Raw genomic sequence first — 20805 nt, forward strand, 5'->3', positions numbered from 1 at the left:
AGGCAACTAGGACCTAAATTAACAAAACTTCAGGTCTAAAAGGAAAACAGGTAACCTTTTTAAGAAATACTGGAAGAGCTCATTTTACCATTTGTAACAAAAGGTTAGAAGAGTTGTCAGCTAAGTGGTGGCAGTAGCTCTTACCTGTTAAAAAATGTCTCAGGGAATAGGACACTTACTCAGGATGGAGCTGGCAGAATTTCATATTCCTCAGCAGGATAAGGAATTTGAAATTATAACTTTGTCTCCTGTCTGATCTTCCTAATTACTGTGCTCTAGGATATTCTGGAGCAGGGAATTAGACTTCCTCTAGTTGCTTAGTTTAGTTAACAGCTGTTTTATTTTAAAACTAGCTCAGAAAACATACAGTAGGTCGAGACGGGCTACATCCCTCCATCTGTGGAGGCACTTATTCACCTACAGCTGCCAAAAATAGGCATGGAAACACGTTGGACAGAGGAAAAACAGCCCTCAGTGGAAAACAGTATCACTGCAAACACAGCAGTGTTCTGTGGATCTCTGAGGGGTCACCCAGCAGCTGAACACAAGTTTTGTGGCCTCAGCTTCCCTTAAAGTTTCATAAGCTCCTATTCTTGGAATACAGTGCTGAAAATTATCCACTGTTCCAAAATTCATTATAGAAATGAACAAAAGGAAAACTGGAAGTGAGGACAAGTGCTAAAAATTTTACATCACACAGGATCCAATCCTGCAACATTACCTGGATTGCACTATTCGAGACAATCATGCCTAGAAAACGCAGGAAATAATACATAATCTTATGGAAGCAAATATATAATCTTATGAGAAGCAAGGCAGAAAATAGTATGTGGGCCTTTGTTCTTTCTGTTCTTAATTAATATAATCTTAATGTGTGGTTTTTTTAATATTCACAATAAAAATTACATGCTTCATAGACAATGGCACTGATTTTCTTAAGATTTCTGTGGTTTGAGAAGTAACATGAATAGGAAAAGCACAGCTAAATACCAAGAGAGCTGAGGAGTATTTTCATTCTTTAGCAATATTTTAGTACTATGGGAGAAATATGTTTTAAAAATGTTTTAAGGAGGTTCAGTCCTTGCCTGTGCACTGCCACAGGGTTGTTTCTGGTAGCTTCCTGTAAAGACATCAGCTTATGGAAAAGTGAAGTAAATTTAAAAAGACGACTAAAATATTTAAAATCCTCACTGGAGGCAGCAAGTGCATCTTTTCATTCTCAAGCACAGCTTCATTACACCTGCTTTAGATTTGCCTTCCACACCAGTTCACTTCCAAATCATTTTGTGTATTAGCATGGAAAAAAAAAAATTAAAAAGGCAGATAAAATCAAAAGGTAAAAACGTCTTTTAAGAACATAATCCTACGTCCCAAAATTTACAAAGAACAAAACTGGATGAGAAAACAGAAAAACAGTCCTTATTCGCCTGTTCAAAGCCTATTTGCTTTGTTATAAAACAAACTGCCTGCAAGTTTTCAGGCTCATGTGAAGATGAATCAGAGATGGGGCTGATACAGAGAGAACACATAACCCAGATGAAACAGTGGAGCTTTTAGTACCCTTGGAGCATCAGTGAGAGTTTGTCTCATGTGACACAGCTGCCTCCTCAGACCTTTTCCACTGGTTAAATGAAGTCTACAGACTGCCTTTCCAAGCCTTCTGCTGCTGTGGATCTACATGGAGAACTCTGATTTCTTTCTCAGAAGTCCTGCAGTTAGTTTTCTAAGTTTAGCACAAAGTAAACTTGTTGCCCTCGACACAGGCAACGTACCAGAAGCAGAAGCAGCAGGACAAAGACACCAACTTTGGGATTATTCTGAGATGTGGAGGTAGAAGAACAGCTCAGTTCATCTCAATCTTTAGTGCTCTGAGATCCCACGTGTGCAAGAGACCTCACCAGCTTTATTCGTCAGCTCTGTCCTCGCTGCTGGGTATCAGACAGAACCCAAACATCACTTTGCACCTGCTGACAGCTGTTAATTGTGTATGAATCGAGACTACCAGAAATGGCATCAAAGTGTGAGATGGAATGGACCAAAGGCCAACCCTCCACGTGAAGGAAAGATGTAAGGAGAGGGATAACGAGCACCTGAGTCACCTTCACAGAAATAAACCCCCTCATTAGCAATGCCTGCGAAAAAAATTCTTCTATCTAGGTGGCAACTACTGCCTTCCAAAATATTTGACAGGCTGACTTATAAATTATTCACACCAAAACAGGCATTTCTAATATTTTGTTTGCAAAAGTACACATTTTTAGTGGTTTGTGATTGTCTAAAATCCTACAGGTATAAAAGCAGAAGCCAATGTTAGAATCCGAATATTTTGATACTTTCTGTTTTCAGAATTTATTTCTGTGATCAAATTAAACACTAAATGTTTTGCTCTAACAGTCTCAGACACCATAATAGATTATTGCCATTAATAATGGTAATGGAATTGCTTCCACTTCCAGAGTTTAGACCTTTTGTGAGCTGCTAAATTTGCACCTTCTTATCCCTGTAAAAGTTACAAGTCCTCTGACTTAGGTTCACTTTGTAAAGAATTATTGGGATATCTCAGATGCAAGTAAATGGAAGTATTTAGAAATAAGCATACAAGCAAAATAAAAATTACAACAACAACTTACTGCAGGTCCAATAATGCCCAGATGAACACTGGGATCCTTTCTGTGCCAATCTAAAACAGAAGAGCAACAACTTTTTTTATTTAATTATTTCTCTGCAATCATTGTAAATACTTGCATGAACAAAGAAGAATTGGGCAAATATTGTATTACTACTTAAAAGACTGAACGTGCACCAGATTTCATGCTCAGCCCTCACATTACTCCTCAGAATTCAAATATTAGCATATCTGAAAGTTACTGTTTAGCCTTTCTGCTGTATGTGATCTCTTATGACTCAAGGGTTATTTAACTGAGCTCAGATATTAATTTTGAATCACTCAAGAGAACAATGCTCTGTATAATGCAGTGATTCTGGCCACCAAGCCAAAATTATTTGAGTTTTTTCCTGTGTAAAAGAACAGGTGGAAGTACCTGCAACCATTCCAATGACTGCTCAATTATATGAACAGGAGAAATCTGCTGCTCTTTCAACACCAATTACCTGAATAAAATACATTTGTTACTCAGCATCATGGGATTTTAAAGGTTTATAAAAGTAAGTTGAACAGTGCAAGCTGAATTTCCAACTTGGAACACTTGAATCGTTTCCAGACCCAAACAGAACCTGGCAAAACTTTCCCTTACCTGAGTCTGAGAAAAATTCGGCCCAGTTTAGAGTGATGAGCCAGAACAATGGGTGGTACAATTTGTTTGCAACTTCAATAACATTAATTAGCACACATGCAAATCAATGTAACAGCCACGGGACAGCAAGATGAACAAAGTTATTTTGAAGTAGGTGACCTTTTCTTTTGTCTCTCATCAATACTGTACCTAACAGCAAAACAGTTTTCTCAGCAAATAAAACCATCAGATACTGCTTTGATTTCGATGCTTTGTTATTCCCAGCAGGGTGGAAAAGACAGCAGCACAGAAATAATGTGTTAAGCAGATCAATGGTTACATAAGAATTTCTTTTTTTCAAATGTAAATATATCACAAAGTTTTCTGCAATGAATGAACCGCCTCAAACTTACAAACATAAAAGAGATGCATCCGAAAGTGGTGACAAAACAAAACTGGGTATTCAAATAGCCAGCACTTACCAGAAAAAACTTCCAGTAAATACAGAGGGTCTTTTACTCTTCGAAGTCCACATATCAAAAGAAAGAGATGTAAACTGTCTGTATCTGTAGGAAGGTCTGCAACAAATAATTTTAAAAGTCTGAATGCAGATAAAAAAGCTGAACGCTCCAAACTGTGTTCCATGAATGAACACATGCAGTGAAGAGCAGGAATAGGGTGGATTCTGAAAAATTGCCATTATTGTTCCCTCTGGTTCTTGCTCTTGCATCAATCCTCAGATCACCCCAATGGAGAACATAATTTTATAGGGAGTTTGTTCCAGAGGCAAGGAATGTGCAGGACTTGGAGAAAACTCTGCTGGCTGGTATTCCTGGACACCAGGACCCAGCTTTGACTGAGCTGGCAACTAAACAACTCTCTGTGTTTTTCAATATTTCTGTAAAATAATTTTGCATCCATAAAATAACTCACCACCTATTTCAGAGAGCTTGTGATGTTCAGGTAATCAATGGCTGCAGGACTTAGAGCTCTGGATCCTGCACTTTTTGTTGTTAAACATCAGGAAATGTCCCACAGTTCTCTATCCCCAGTATGTCAGCACTGCTACAGAATAGTTAACTCAAAGTTAAATTATTCCAAAGCATTTACTGTTAAGACAAAAATGAAAGGATAACTTGGGGGGGGGAAAAAACCCTCAACAAGGGAGCTTTTAACATTGAAAAATCTCCCTTGCAAATACCTCAGCAACTCATAAAATAATTGTGGAGGCTCTATTAGAAAAAGAAGATCTGATGTATGACATTGCAGTTGCCACTGGCTCTGTGTGACAGCACAATTAATTTAGAAGCTACTTCTGTAGAAGGGTCACTATGTGATGAACTTTGGTAAAATGTGTTTATGATAAAACAACATAATTCAAAAATTGCTGAATGAACAGAAATAACAACAGCATAATTTAATGAACACTAGAGGGGCTGAAATGTTCATATTTGATTTATTGTACCGAACAAATCAGTTTGCTGTCCTTCAGCTCACCTACTCGCTGAGCTCCCGGCAAGGGTGGGAGATGTGTGTTACCCAACACAGGCAGTTCTGCAAGGAGCATCAAACCGTTGCTCATCAGCTGCAGGCACTTTGTGGGGGACACCAAGGCTCTGCCTGCATGGTCAGAAAGCTTCTGCTTTTAAAATTAAAATCCGCTTTAGGAAAGTTTAAATTCTCCCTGTCACGGCCCTGTTCATTACTGAGTCTGCTTCATTCAACTTAAATAACTTGAATTGTCAAAAGTGTCTGCAGCAGACATGGTAAATAACATTTTACTGGTTATTGGACCAAGAAATGATTTGTAATTTATAGTACACAAACATTTGGATTGAAAAAGCCATTCTTCTGGTGCAATGGGCCATTAATACTGTTTGGTTTTAAGACATGCAGCAGTGGTTTCAATTTATGACATAAACTCCCACAAAACAAATTACTAAAAAGTGTTAGGGAAATTCAGGCTGCATTTCAACTATCCATAAGGCACAAATCTTCATTTTAAATTATGAACTCCCATCTACTGATGTTGAACTCTGGTTATTCAGGAATAAAACCTAATGCTGGAAGCTCAGTCAGACAGAGAAAACAGATCTTCCTGTTCTCACATAGAGACTATGGGATTATTTCACTCTGCAAATAACTGCTTCTTTTTATTTCTTAACATCTTTTTGTCTCTGTCTTAAAGCTTTCAGCCTTTTAATTTTATGAGATAAGGGTTTAAAGCCCTAATAGATCAGTTTTGTGCAGTCCTGACTGCCATTCTGTCCCTGTATGAAAACCTTCACCCAAAAGAGAAACAGAAAACTGGCCCCACAGGCATTCAGATTTTTCCATTCCATTCCTGTGCCATTCAAAGGCACTTCTCATCAATAACAGTCTAATTTCACATGTGATATTACCTAAAATAATACTTATAAATGCCAGTAGCTCACTCAATCGACCTCTATTATTTTGAAAAGACATTCACAACTCTCACAGCAGAGTATCCCCTTCACGATGCAATTTTACAAGCCCTACTTGTCTATCAGGAAATTTTATGCACTTTTCTCTGAAATAGCATCTGTTGGGTACGCTGGACTACAGACTGGATCCTACATGGCATTTCTAAAAATTGGCATAAATTATAGTCAAAAAGGATTTGCCTCTGCCATTCAGCGTAGCAAAGTGAGAACCTGCTGTAGTTTTATTTCATTGTCTTAGTCATCACCTAATTAATTTTTACAGGCAGATTTTCCCCACCCAATCCACTTAAAGCACCTAAACTATCCCTGAGAAGGCTGCATTACCAGCCACTGTTACAGTGCTGGGACTTTACTCATTCTCTGCCTACTTGAGATCAAACTTCAGCAGCACTTGTGTAACTTGTTCCCTTTCTGCTCACGCACTGAAAATGGTTAAATTCTCACATCAAGCTGCCCCTTGTGTTTGCCCACCTGCGGCTTTCTCAAGCCTTGCTCCCAACACTGCTGGGACAAAAAAAAACACCAACACAAACCAACAAATATCCATTTGTACAAGTCTGCAATCATTTTAGTACCCTTTGTCCTCTCAAGAATGCTGAACAGGGGAACATATGAACAGATGAAGTGCAATAGGTGCCTGCACCAGCTCTAGCCATCAGCTGGGTGAAAACTGCTTTTTGAAGCAAGACATTTTTCAATTCTTCCTTGAGCTTAAAGAAGCCTTTCAGTATGTGACTTTTTGCTATCATTCTGCCTTTTGCAGATAGGCTGCCTAATCTGTAACAAGATACTACCACTTTGTGTGATTCTGACAGGGAAGCACATCAATGTGGCACAATCAACTGATGTGCTCTTTTGATACATCCACTGTGCCACTGTCGTGTTTGACTGACAGGCGAACACCCAAATAATAAACAAATCTTTGTGACTGTTTCTCCTCGTTTCCAAGATTTCCAACAGCACGCTGTGTTTCGTTATCTCTTCCCTCATGTATCTTTCTGTTTGCTTAACAAAGAAACACAAAATGCAAAGATTTCTGCATAATCTCTGGGTTAAAAAAAAAAAAAAATGTCTTTAATGCTCAGGATTCATGTTCTCCTGCTGACACTGACTCTGAGTCATGGTGTGGCCTCGAGAAAGTTTGCCAAACCTAGACTTATCCATCCAGACTTACCCATTCACCTGCAAGCAGGTTTAATAATTGCTTGGCATAAAGCGATAAGGCTGGGTTTAACTCTTGGTAAACTGTTCTGATGCAAGGCAGAGTGAGAGAATGGAGCACATTAAGAGTGGAAAAGAGGAAAACGTATTCATAGTGCAACTGTTTGTCACAGCAACTATTTTACACAGAACCATGGAATCCTTTAGGTTGGAAAAGCCCTCTAAGATCACCGAGTCCAACCATTAACCCAGCACTGCCAAGCCCACCACTAAACCCTGGCCCCAAGAGCCACATCTACACATTTTTTAAATCCCTCCAGGGATGGTCACTCCACCACTGCCCTGGGCAGCCTGTTCCAGGGTTTGACAGCCCTTTTGGTGAAGAAGTTTTTCCCAATATACAACCTAAATCTTCCCTAGCACAACTTGAGGCCACTTCCTCTTGTCCTATTGCTTGTTACTTGGGAGAAGAGAATTATGACACTTTAAGATTGTTTGCACTTCAGCCATTATAAAAACTAGCACTGAGATGCCAGGATAGCAAAACATGAACACAGACAGGTAACACAAAAGCCTAAATAATTTCTGAAGCATTAGTAAGAACACTGTTCTTCTAAGAAAGGCAAGAATAAGTACAAGTGTTATCTAAACAGATTTTGAAAGAGTAGATTCATTTAACTCCATCCCTTTAGGTACTACCAGGAAAAAAAATGTAGTAGTCACAGATGTACAATAAAAATAAACATATTCCTGAAAATCTTTAATCTGACTTAAAGCTGCAGGCCTCTAAGTGAATGAGAAATATCAAGCATTAGCTTGCTGAGAGGTAGAGAAGTAGATTTAAAAATTAATTTTCCAACCCCTGATTTCGAGTTCACTGTTGTGTTCCACAAACCTTCAGAGAACAACACCAAGTCCAAATTATTTGGGCTTAGTCATCCATTTATGGTTTTGGTCAGAAACAAAATCTAAGCCATGATGGGATGGTGAGGGTAAACAACCTTTCTCATTTTCCTTTCTGTTCACTTTGAACCACAGCAGGTCTTTTACTCCTTTTCAAAATATTTCATTTATCCATCTCCTGAGCATCTGAAAGTATTGACTGATCTCCTGGAAAAGGAAATCCACATTGCTGAGATTTCAGTCTCTAAAATGGTGATTTTATTTTCTTGAGTTTGAGACATGAATAAACTTATCCAACTCTGACATGACTCTGATACTCTAAATCTTTCCATTGGTAGTTTTATCTGAAGTTCATCTCCCTACAGACATCAGAAATACCATGTATTAGCTCTTCTAGTCTCTTGGCACCAAGAGTTTGATTTTGTACCTCTTTCATGAGTCAAATATCAAAACCAAGCTGGTCAGAGCAGCCAAGTTTTCCAGCTTGTCTGACATGGTGCTGTCCCACTGCAGTACAATTTTACAAGCTCTCTTGCTTTCCATTGACTCTGAAGTTTAATTGAAGCCACTGATGACACAGAGGTTTGATAATTATTAGCCCAATTAGTCCTTATTTCAGCAACATATTTTACCACCTGCAGATCTCAAACATTTATTACCATGTCATGAAGTTGGGCTTTTATTTTACACGGCAATTTGTTTCTCAGAAATTAAGAGGAAGCGGAGGCAATAACTTTATCTGAAGTGTTTACACTGCTATTCACATTCAATAGTGAATAATTGCTAGAGTTGCTGATATGTTTGTGAAGACAGGAGAAATTAAATGAACCTGTTAACTTCCAGGGGCAAGCTACTAATCCAGAAAAATTAGACTGCAAAATTCTCAGATCAATCCTTTTTCTCCCCGTTTCTCATTATTTCTACCAGATCAGACAACAAAAAAGCTCTGTGGTTTCAGATCAGTTGGGGAACACAGTTCATGGCTGCTAACATACAATTTTTACTATGGTCAGCTGCACATCTGCACAAACTTTTACTATTGTAGTTTTTCTTATGTGGGTCTTTCTGTCCAGCCAGCTTTAGGAAAATAGAATGCCTCTGTAAAACTCTGGCAGGTTATGTCAACTTTTCAAGCTCTGCACCTGTAATGACATGAAAAAAACCCCTCCACAGCGCTGTTTCCATTTGTATCAGGCAACTGCTCTTTATGCTATACCCAAACTATCAAATGGAATGTACAGAAAGCTGGGATTCCTTAGATTTTTGTTCAGTACCACTCACATTTGGGGGTTGGAAGGGTCCTGCTGTAAAATGTACGTGATGCATTCTGCCACTCACTTAAATCTACCACCAGAAATGAACACAGAGACAAGGCTGAGAAGATAAATGAGATGAAACAGTCATAAAACCAATAGTGAATAATCTGATGCCAGTTTCCAAGTTATTATTTAAGAGGCACAGATGTTAGAGTCACATTTTAGTTTGCTTTTCATGTACATTATGAATTATTTTGCACTTTTGCATTAGTACACATTAGGCAAAAAACTGTCTCTAATATATTAGAAATTCACTTTGGGGGGGGGCTTCCCCCTCCTCAATCTGTTGACTGCTCATTTAATCACAAAATGGTTGGACAAGAGATCAAATCAACACTAAGGCTGTGCTAGAAAGTGACAAATCATTTCACTTCAGAAAATTATTAATCTTAGTGGCACTGTTCTTGTGTGCTGTGATTTACTGAGAACAAAATACCCTCACACTGCTCAATTTAAAATTGACACTGGCTTTGACTAATGGCACACAGTTACTGGTGTGATAATGCCATTGACTGGTGAGGATTCATTTGTAACAGAGGGAACAGCTGTACTATCAGAGATCAGATTGATGAATATAATATTGAAGCATTTTTTTACCACAGGAAAATGCCTATAAATTATTCTTTTGGGGGGAAGGCAGCTGAAGCAATCAAAGCATTGCCCAGATCTGGTGACTGAAATTCGGGCACGTGCCTTACACACCATTACTGGGTTGAAAACTGGGCAGTTTACTGACCAGATTAATCCGATTGATATTCTGCCATTTTTCATACAATTAAGTCCATTTTATTATATAATTAGTTAAACTTTACATTTTAAGTTTCTTTCATCCTTGACATCTACTAAGAATAAACACAGTGGACACAGGAAAAAAAAGTGAGTTTTACCTGCATGTTCTAGAAATCTGTACCAGTCAAATGTTTCACTGGGTGTTGTCTTAATTCCTGTGTTAAAAAAAAAAAAAAAATCAAAAAAAATCACATATTTGATGTCCCCTGGGTGGCTGAACTGTGATTCTTGAAGAGTATTTCTGTCCAGCACACTGAATTCCATACACAGCTGTTCCCATCCCAACAATGTCAGGCTGCCTGCACAATCCTTCCACAGGCACCAGACTGAAAATTCAACTGAAAATTTGGCACAATCGCACACTGCATGAACTTCTTTAGCAACCCAACCATGCTAAATTTGGCCTTTTAAAATCTACATATGAGATAAAAATCATCAGAGGGAGCACATTGTTCCAAAACAGACACAGAGCAGGCTGAGACCCAAAGTCCTGAACATAAAAGATTTAATCTCTAGGTTAACTATTACCTCACAGGAGGCTTAAATACAGACCTAATATGGGCTAAATAGACTTCACAATGAGTTATTTCAACATTACAGTTTCAAAAAGAATTTTGTTTTCTTTGAAAGTGAAATATGCAAAATGGAATGAATTTTGGAATCCACAGAGAGTTGTTTTTAGATAAATAAAATTCATTTAGATAAATAAATTCAGATAAATAAAATTAGATAAATAAATTACTGAGCGGAGTGTTCCCTAGACTAACCACCGAATTAATAATTTGGAATAGACACTTGTTGGGTGTCGTTATGTTGGAAACTCAAAGCATTTAAAGGAATTTGGAGTTTCAGAGAATAATTATTCAGCATAAAAACTCCTGTAGACTTTGGAAAAAGCTCAGTGTTACCTTAGGTGTCACCTAACCTTTCAATTCCTGCTGTAAGGCATCTGGGAAAGCTTTTGGAAAAGCACCAAATGAGTTGAAAATTTAGACTGAGACCGAAATACTGCCTCAATATCCACGGCAAAAAGCTCAACTCCAGTGGGGTCAGGACTTCAAACCCCACACCCATGTCAGCAAAATCCCTCTGGGGCAAAGAGGGCAGATACATAAACATACAGGTACTAAATAGGATTTGAATCAACTGAATGCCTTAATCAGTATTTCGAAACTCTCACCTTGAGTTTGGACATATATTTTCTTCCTCGCCTCTGGCTTTAAAGAGAAGGAGAAGAAAAGTAACTTTCGTAGTTCAACATAAAATATCTGTTCAAACTTCAAAAGATAGGAAGATACATTTATGTGACACCAAAAGCTATGTCAGCAATGGAACTTACATTTACTGTGAACATTTACAGAGTAAATGAATCAATTTTGCAATTAACACAAGTATCAAGTTAGTACAAATACATGTTTTTAGTTTATCTCTGTATCCTTTCTTATGATCATTACCTTGCTTATTGCACAGAAAATTGAAATATAGAACAAAATGATTTTCAGCTAGTGGGAAATCAGCCCTAGTTCTCCCAGAAAAGTTAGTCTTGAAAGACTGGTTTTCAAAACACAGTCTTCTTTTATCCACAGTAAAATTTTTAAACCTATCAGTTTCAGAAACTGCTGTCAAATATATGCAGACTTGCCTAGACAGGAAAACTGGCAACTAGTAGTTATTGCAGAACATTCACAAATAGAAATTGCAAAAATAAATTACTTTAAAATAGCTATAGTAAAAGAGGTAATTACTACACTTCCAAAGTCACTCCTGAAGTGTTACTCTGCTACTTATTTAATTTAGGTGATTAAAGAAGCAATTTCCCATTTTAATATCTTTCTATAACTCCAACTGTGGATATGTGGAATATATTTTTGTAATGAAAACAGAATTAATTCAGAAACAAACTGCTAAGCAACCAATTCCTGGATCAGTTGGCTCAGGAAATAGGAAGCCACAGAAGCTTTTTTTTTTTTTAAGTTGCAAACATTTTGGTTTCCCCTGTCACTCCTATGAGACTCCCCTTCAGTCCCTGCCCAGTCGTAACAGTTACCGGGAATGAGCTGGAAAAAGAAACTGAGAGAAAAGAGATCATTAAAAAAGTGAACAGTGACCAACAAGAGGCTCATAGATGGGAAGGAGGCAGTTTCTGAGAATCAGAGTGAACTTTGTCACAAAAACTACATGAAAAATACACATGGCAATAAAGTGGGGGGAAAAACAACACTTGATGCTGCAGTGGGAGATTAAGGATGTCCTATGGACTTCATCTGTCAGAACCTATGTGAGCCTTTGCGTTCAAAGGATTGAAAAATACTAAGAAGAGTTTAATACAATATTACATAATTGCAATTATTACTTAACATTGTACCTTCCCTCCCCTATGAATAAGTAACATTTTAAATTATATTGGATCTTCCAATCAGGAAAAGAAACCCCTTGCAAACAACAGAGAGAGCACTGCTGACACACTGCCCAGCTGTGCCTCACCCTCAGCTGGGTGAAGACAGGCTTTTAGTTCCTTAAACCCACTAAGTTTCAAAAGTAAGTTTTAAGTTAAGCATCTTGTTTCATGCTCTGCTGGCCCCCGAATGGCTTGTGGTGAGTAAATGTAAACCCTGCCAGGGCTTGGACCATCAAGAAGAAAATAGCAGGAGTACTGGGTACCAGGGCGTAGAGATGTAGTCACACTTTATAGATCAATTTTCTGTTATGTTCTTTATTTTAAATGGTCTTGAGGAGGATGGAAAATGAAATGGAACGCTAATAAAAGTGGCTCAGGTAATTCTCATGCACCGGTTTTATGCTGTAGAAATAAAACTCTGACCATGAGCATGAGATCTTTTACAGTATCTCAGACTCACCTGGAGTACAGATTATTACAAATGCTGTACTTCATAATTAAATGTAATTCATCCAATGTAACAGGAGAGAATTTGGTGGGAGACAAAGCCCTTGAGTACAGTGCAACTGCTTACATGTTTGTAATTAAAATCCTTAATTGGCTGTCTTAACTAGTAAGGCACACATTAGAGGGATAATGCAGTTCACATCAGTGTGAGCTCATATTCCATGATCTGGGTATGGAAAAATGTGTTCCTATTCTTCACTGCTTGAAAGGAAATTTGTGGCCTTTGCTCTCCCCCTCTGGATTTGCAGTGCAGCAGATGCAGTGATGGGGCCTCCTAAAGCACAGCTTCAAATTCACCTCTGCAGTTCACCCACCTGAAGAAGTTCATTCTATTTCCAGTGTTGACAAAACAAGTGCTTTCAAATTATTCTTCAAAATTCTTTATTATAACTAATGCTGTCTAGAGGCAATTTGGGCAACATAAAGTTTATTAAATGATGCAAAAAGAAACAATATGGCATCAGGAGAAACTCGATAACAACAGTAATGATTGGTTCTAAATGCTACAGAGAAGCACTTCCTAAAATGCTCCATACTCTTTTCAAATAATAAACAGCTTTTAAATGACAGATCTCTTTGACCTGTCAAAGTACATAAGTATGAAATGCATTCTTTGAAAGGAAAAACAGGAATAGCAAACATGAAGATTACTGCAACTCTTCAGCATTATTTAGAAAACAGTTTAGGAGAATGCATAGCTGCTAATACTATAAGCATTACCATCATCATGTAAACATACCCACTCTGCTGCTGCCAGTTCCTTCATTTCCACTGTGAAAGCCACTGCAAACCTAGATAAATGGACAAAAATAGCTGGGATCATCTGCTTAAAGTGTTTCAACATAAAAACAGAAAAGTACTTCAGAAAAAAAATATCTTTATAAGAACTAAGATCAGAGGCTTACAAAAATTATCATAGATGGAAAGACAGAAAGCAGGCTTTGAATTTCTTTTAGCAGAAAATAGTGGTTAAACAAATGGCTCTGCAGGCTTTACAACTCAGAGCTCTTGTGAAGGTAAAATGAGGTTTTCTCAAAGTAAGAGAAAACCCAAATAATGGGGACATCCCCCAATTTATCTAATTTAATATATGGAAGATGGAGCTGCAGCAGGAAGTTGGCATTTCCTGCTCCTCCATCACTGCAGGTGCAGGAACTCTCTTCACAACCAGAACACGAAATAAGGAGGGACCTAAACTGCAGTTTGTTCCAAGCTGTTGTTTGACAATACTCAGGGCCACTGTTTGCAACTCACTGCAACTGAGTTTAATTCAATGGGCAGAGGGACTTTTTAAACCCTTCCCCAACGTTCTCTCCTTATTTCTAAACAGTCAAAGCTGTCAATGAATAACAAACTTCTGTGTCTTTGAGAAATGTGTGTAGTGGGCTATCATTCCACATGACAGAGGAGTTATGTCAGAGACCATTTAGGAGCAGCGTTGATGGGAACACTTTTCATTATTAGGTGTCTCGTTACAGCCAACAGAAGGCTGATTTCTAAACACACCAGATAAACAAGTTATCCCAGTTATTACTGGGACTCTGCCGTAATGCCAAGGAGGCAAATGAGATATTTTAATGGAGTCAGAGTCAATAAAGAATCCCTGTTCAGAAGAGATCTTAAGATCATGCTGGGCTTTAATGCAGCTTTTAAGTTGTAATGAAACATAAACACATGCTTTGAATGTTTTTAAATGGAACTTTGGTGTTAACTGGAGCCACAAATGGGGCCATTTCTGAAGATTATCAGTCCTGTGGGACAGTATGTTTGAATGCCTCCTTCATATGAGAAACCGTGTGTCTGCTTAGCAAAATTCCTTTTTTTAAATTACTTGTATAAATATTCAATATAAAATAGAGGTCATCAATTTATGATTCAGTGTTTCTTTTTCATGTAATTTGTGAATGTTTCTGACCTGAGCCAACCCCTCAGTGGTTAGAAATAAAGCACAACACAAAGTCACAACCAGCACAGTGTTTTTCCATCGGAAATGTTACATTACAATCATTCATTAGCAGTCACATAAATGCTGAACTATAACTCCTACTTTTGTTAAAACCAACCTTATTCCCATACATTTGTTTTGTAGTATCTGCTTAATGGTACTTCTACAATGAATTTCTCATATGCAACTTGACAGCTTTCAGGTTATTAAAGCCTTTGCAAAATGCTTGTTTTGTCAAGTTGCACGTGCTCCCTTCCCAGACTTCGCAATTATGCTTTCAATACATCACATTAACAAGCAGAAAAAGATGTTGCTCCTAAGTCTACAAAATACTGTTCAATAGAAAAAAAAAAAAAAAAAATACCCTAGAGGAGTACAACCACCATTTAGAGGAATTTGATTAAAAATGAAACACTCATAAAGCTAGACAGTGTTCAATACTTTGTTTTATGGAATGTGGTGGTATATTGTACTGGACAAGTAATCTACAATTCATGATACTTTCTGCTTAGAACCCTGCATGCAATCAATAAAGAAAAAGAAAAAAATCAATGTTTCTTTTAATAACTATGCAATGAATAGTACTAGTGATGATACTGGAGAAGAGATACATTCAGAATAACTCCTAGAAAAACTGAATTACTTTTTCTGTGGCAGAGAAAATACTGTTAACTGCATAAAGATGCAGTAATATATTTTGAAACACCATAGGAAATTCAAGATATTAGCATACTCCAGGTTCCTAACTTAATTATCATTAAAAAATCATTCAATAAAGCACAGTTCTTCCATAAGCTGTATTAGCTGTATTTGTAACAGACAATACTTTAAACACAGAACTGGATCAAATGGACACGCTCAGAGATTCTGGTTTTATACATTTGCATTTTGTGCAGTGCTGAAATGTAGCTGACACGTTGGATACCTTTCTCTGATCCTTCAGACCTGTTTAAAGAATAACTTCTGATTGTTTTATAACAAAAGTAAACAAGTATATAAATTTTCTCTTGAATGGGACCTTAAGTTGCTTTCAACTGCAAGTCACACTAAGTAAGAACATGCCCTAATGATTTTTCCATGAGTGTGATTAAGTGCTGTCTTTAAAGTCTGTTTACTTACCACATTTTATAGGGCACTATAGACAGAACAGCACATCTCTGCCAGTGCAAAGTGAGTTAATAATAGTCAGAACATAGAGTGGTATTAGCAAAGATTAAACCAGGAGATGGGAGCCTGCTGCAGATTGTGTCTGAGCCCAAATCCACACTGCACCCCAACTGCTGCAGCTCTCTGCCTTACCTAGGGTGCTGGGGTGAAGGAATGGGGAGTATCCTCATCTCTTCAGCCAGGTATTTAAGCTCTCTTTGGGAAAGTGTGCCAGCAGCACCACTGGGTATGATAAGACATCCAAATGCTTCAATTTTATCTCACCTTGTGCCACCCAAGTGCCATCAAACAGACACCCTTCTCGTATCCTTCCACAAGGTGACTTTTCTTATTAAAGGCTTTAAAAAAGCCTTTATCTGCTGGCCTACACATCTCTCAGTGATTCCAAGCACTTAGGGAACACTTCCTAAAAGATCTGCCATTACAAAAATGCAGTTTCCTTTCATAAATCCTTCACAAATGCCCTTACCTGGCTTCCTCTAGCACTGCTCCCATTACCCGACGTTTCTCTTCACATCTGATGTCTTCATTTACATCTGTCCCACCAAAGATGATCCCAAAAGGAATTCTGCTCCCTGCAAAGCAATGACCACAATGAGAAGCTGGCCCACGTGTCAAGGCAATCAGTAGGAGTGGATACTAAGAGTGCTAAAGTACATTAATAATACTGTACCACATATTTAAGCAAAAATGTTTGTAAAGGAAACCAGGAGAAACTTGAATACAACAGTAGTTACTGAAACTACTATTTTTTTTTTTAATATTGACTTCCTAAGCTGATTTTACTGCTACAAGAAGTAGAAATGGAGCCACACCATTGGAAAACACCACCAAATTAAATGAGGCACCATATGTAAACCTGTAACAAAATCACTGTGTTGCCTAACTCTGTCCCAAAGAGGTGGATCTGTGTTTATAATTGGTAGCAAGACCTTCTGTGATCACCCAATTGCTCTCAATTGTTTCAAGACTGAAAGGGACCCACAGTTCCTTCAGAGTGTGTGTTTGGGGGGTGTTAATTCAGTGAACACTCATAATTAAAATCCATGGTTAAAAACAAGCAAATAAGGAAATCTTAAAAAAAAAAAAAAACAGGAAACAAAATAAATACGCTGATAAAGATTGAAAGTGTAGTCTGTGTTTCACATTTATATTTGAAAATTAAGTGAGCTGTAAGATGAGGATGTATTAGCATTGCTAATTTCCTCATTACTAAATGAAACAACAAACACAACAAATGAAAGACTAATTACCATTCTGGCTACTTAGAGATTTTTCCTTGGCATTTTTAGATAGTTCTCTAATGTTTGCAGGTGAAGAGAATTAATGTGCACTATCAGAGCACCACAGCAGTAATCTTCAAGAGACTGACTTTCTGTAATGGAATATAAAATACATATTGAATTTCTAATAAATTTTAAAAGTAAATAATTACTATGTCATCTATTACACGTGCTGATCATACATCCCCACTCATGTGGGGATTTATGTTTCCAGGATGAAGCCCAAAAGATTGGCAAAAGTGGCAGCATGACTAAACTTCTAAATGTTACAGGAATCAGAAGTGTCCTCTGAATCACTTTTCTTCCTCCAAGAAGTCCTTGATAACTTTCACATTTTGATGACCATGACCATCCCAGCAACCTTACTACCTACTGCCTTGCCTTTCAGAGCTTTCTGGTTTATTTTCCTCACAGTTATAGCAGATGCATTTTGGAACAGTGTAACTGATTTATTTAAATTACTGAGCTTTTGTAAATCATTTGAGTACTGGGCTTTGCAGGTCGCTTGGGACTTTGAAAAGCTGACAGCAACAGCATTCAGGCACTGCTATGCAAGTCAAACTCCAATATACTTTTGCAATAAACATTGAAAATTCAGCCTTATTTTTTGTTCTTTAGCAAAAGAAAAAAAAAAAGAGAGAGTTCTTAGACTTTCCATAATCCTTTTCCAAAACAATTCTAGGCCTTGTCAAAAAGCAATCATCTCTTTATTCCAACAAGAGAGCTCTTAATACATATCTTAGCAGAGATCATCTTGTATTGCAGGGTCCCATCTGAAATCAGAGCTCCATTGTAACAAAAGAAATAGGAACAAGCCAGACATGATAATTCAGGCTTTCTGCAAACCCACCAGCACAAACTGCGGGGGCACTTCTGAAGTGTGAAAACCAACAGCAGAACTTACACCGAGATCTGATGAAAGTATGAAATTATGAGCCTTCATTCAAGTGAATAAATTTTTATAATACAAAGGTGATCTCAAAAGTGGATGCACATTTGCAATTTCAGCAGGTGACAGTGTCTGTAATTTTGAAAGCCAGTGTTTCTGAGGTATCATTAACGACAGGCTCAAATTTTGTTGGACGTGGCCAGATCGAACCTTTTGTTACTTGTCTGATAACATTTTGACTCCTGTAGGTTGGCTGACATGTCCAAAAACCCTGAAAAAAAACCCTCATTTTTGAGTAGAAAAATCAAATTAGCCCTTCTGCTTTCTTCCATTTGACCTCAGCTATACTTAGCCAGGCCATTGTCCTCTGAAAGAACACACTTGCTGAGAGTATCCTAATGGTAATGTAACACTCTTATCTTGGGGTAGTTAAAGTGCTTAATTACAAAATGCATTATGGGCTTTAAAAGTACATCTATTTAGTTCTCTGCTCTCTGGATCAGATCTCCCACAGATCTGAACATTTGCTGAAGTGGATAAACAGAATCATGACACTGTGTGTGGGTTTATACATTTACAGCCATTTATAAATGCTTGTATTCATTCTCTTCTCTTGCAGCACTTTTTAAGAGGTACTTTTACTTGAAAATAGGATTACCTTGCAGAAGTCTGCCTCCTTTATAAAGATGAATGGCCAGGGCTGCATCAAACTTGTCTGTGGAGGTTAGATCGGCAATTTCAGCTGGACTTTCATACATGAAAGCATCTTTAAGAACACAGATATGACCTGCAGCATGTAGATGACCCCTTCATTATTGGAACAAAGAGAAAAAGAATAAAAACAAATACTTATCAATGTTATATGCTTAATCAAAACCTTTTCCCTTCATAATCTTTGCTCTGATGTTCAACTTTGTGCTAGGGTTGTTCAAGCAATGATGGAGCAATTTACAAGGTTGTTTATTTTTTTCCTGGGAGGTCTTTGTTACCTTCACCATTGTAAAGCCATGGGCACATAATTTCCATGCATTTCAAGGCCAAAGCCCTATCAACATAACTTTTAAAAATCAGCAGAAATTAAGTTTGACCAGGATCTTTCCCGACTGAGCTTCAATTTATTACGCTGAAAAGTCTCTTTTTGAATTGAGTGTGTGAGATCTTGGTCTTAGAGATTCTTAGATCCTTGTTCTGGAGAGAGGCCACCAAGTGAAGACAGCACAAATACATCCAGCTAATCAATGCTACTATAAACATAGAACGTCCAAAAAAAAATGATTACATAAAGAAAACCAGAGAGTTGAATTGTACTCCCTCTCTGATTGTGGGTCTAATTGCTTCTTGTCTTAGCTCACCCATTTGTAAAACAGGCACAGGATAATTGAAGTACAAGCAAAAAACTACACAAAAGTAATTGCACAAATACCTTCAGAGCCTGTTTGAAAAATCTCAGTTGCTAAAAAGAAAAAAAAACAACCCAAACCAACAACAAAACCCCCTTAGCGTCAGCTTACACATTCATCTTTATATACAACAGCTCCTCATATTAAAAGATTGATTCAAAGACTGCCAAAGTCGAGAAACTGATTGATTGCTGACAGCTTTATTCCTCCCACTGAAACCATAATCAGTTATCAATGTTTCCAAGGACATCAGCCAAAAAAACATCCAGGAGAAAATCCATGTTTTGACAGAAACTAGCACATTGCATCTGCTGACACGCAGTGTTTACATTTTCTGTATTATAAAAGGACCACAAGAATGTTTTCTGCCTATTACATATTGTTCCAGCCGATTTATTTCTCATCGCGTATTAATCGCTCTGGCATTAAAATCCTGCAAACTCAATGGCTTCCTGGATAATGGGGCTCTCTCGTTCCCTGATTATTTCATATCCTCCCAAGGAATGTAATTTTCTGTCCTGCAGAAGTTAGTCATTGCTGCAGAAATTGGTGCTAAAAATGCTGTAAAATGTCTTGAGGCCTTGGAAGGAAAGTATTAGCACTTTATCAGACAGAGCTCCACTGGCACGACATATGGTGCTGCATTTCTTCCTTTATCCTAAAAAGAAGCTCCTTTTTCTTTTAACTTCTCTGTTTGAAGCCAGACCAATAAATTATAATAAGTACTAATAAATAATAAAGTGCAGCCAGATTGTAAGCTCCTTATTTACACTGTCGAGCAATTATTTACATCAGTTGTCCCACAAACTGGCTCCGAGTACCTGCATCCCTTTGGAAAGAGGCTCTCAATTTATATCTAAATAATGATGCCCAAATCTCACAGCTGTGGAAAGAAAAACCTCTCGGGCAAATGCTTGGGATGCTCGTGGATGCATTCCATAATTTCACAGGTGCTCATTAACAAGTCTAAAAGGATTTTTTCCCATCAGGATTGCAATTACCATAAATCACTATCATGTACAAGCAATATGTTTGCATATTACAATTAATTTGAAAATAACTCTCTCAGGACATCGGGAATCAAGAAACTCAGCTAGGATTTTCAACTGAAAGTGTCTTTTTGTTGAGGTTTTTTTTTGGTTTTTTTTTAAATATGCTAGGAATGAATACTTTTCCTCCACAGTTTCAATTCTCCCTGTGGAATAACAGCTGTTTCTGCAGTAAATAGAGAGGGAGTCCCACGAATGTTCCAAGGCTCAGAAATTGTGGATTACCTCTATTACTTCACTTTTTTTTTTTTTTTACACATTTTTATTCTACTCAAGAGCACATAATGAATTTGCATACAT

General features: G+C 37.6%; 1 protein-coding gene across 4 annotated transcripts in view; it reads right to left on the bottom strand.

Moving 5' to 3' along the window:
• Positions 1-20805, bottom strand: part of GLT1D1 (glycosyltransferase 1 domain containing 1) — a 41323-nt gene that overhangs the window by 14909 nt on the left and 5609 nt on the right. For all 4 annotated transcript variants that reach the window (XM_027891018.1, XM_027891015.1, XM_027891016.1 and 1 more), the window contains exons 2-8: positions 18715-18863; positions 16354-16459; positions 13512-13563; positions 11048-11084; positions 9966-10022; positions 3716-3811; positions 2631-2680 (exon numbers count right to left, since the gene is read on the bottom strand). In XM_027891018.1, the coding sequence (XP_027746819.1) occupies positions 2631-2680; positions 3716-3811; positions 9966-10022; positions 11048-11084; positions 13512-13563; positions 16354-16459; positions 18715-18814 (498 nt within the window). In that variant the 5' untranslated portion in view covers positions 18815-18863. The remainder of the gene's footprint in view (positions 1-2630; positions 2681-3715; positions 3812-9965; positions 10023-11047; positions 11085-13511; positions 13564-16353; positions 16460-18714; positions 18864-20805) is intronic.

This window comes from Empidonax traillii, unplaced genomic scaffold (genome assembly GCF_003031625.1).
Source record: "Empidonax traillii isolate 1590-97213 ecotype Southwest subspecies unplaced genomic scaffold, ASM303162v1 scaffold308:size980311, whole genome shotgun sequence".
Classification (NCBI taxonomy): Eukaryota; Metazoa; Chordata; class Aves; order Passeriformes; family Tyrannidae; genus Empidonax; species Empidonax traillii.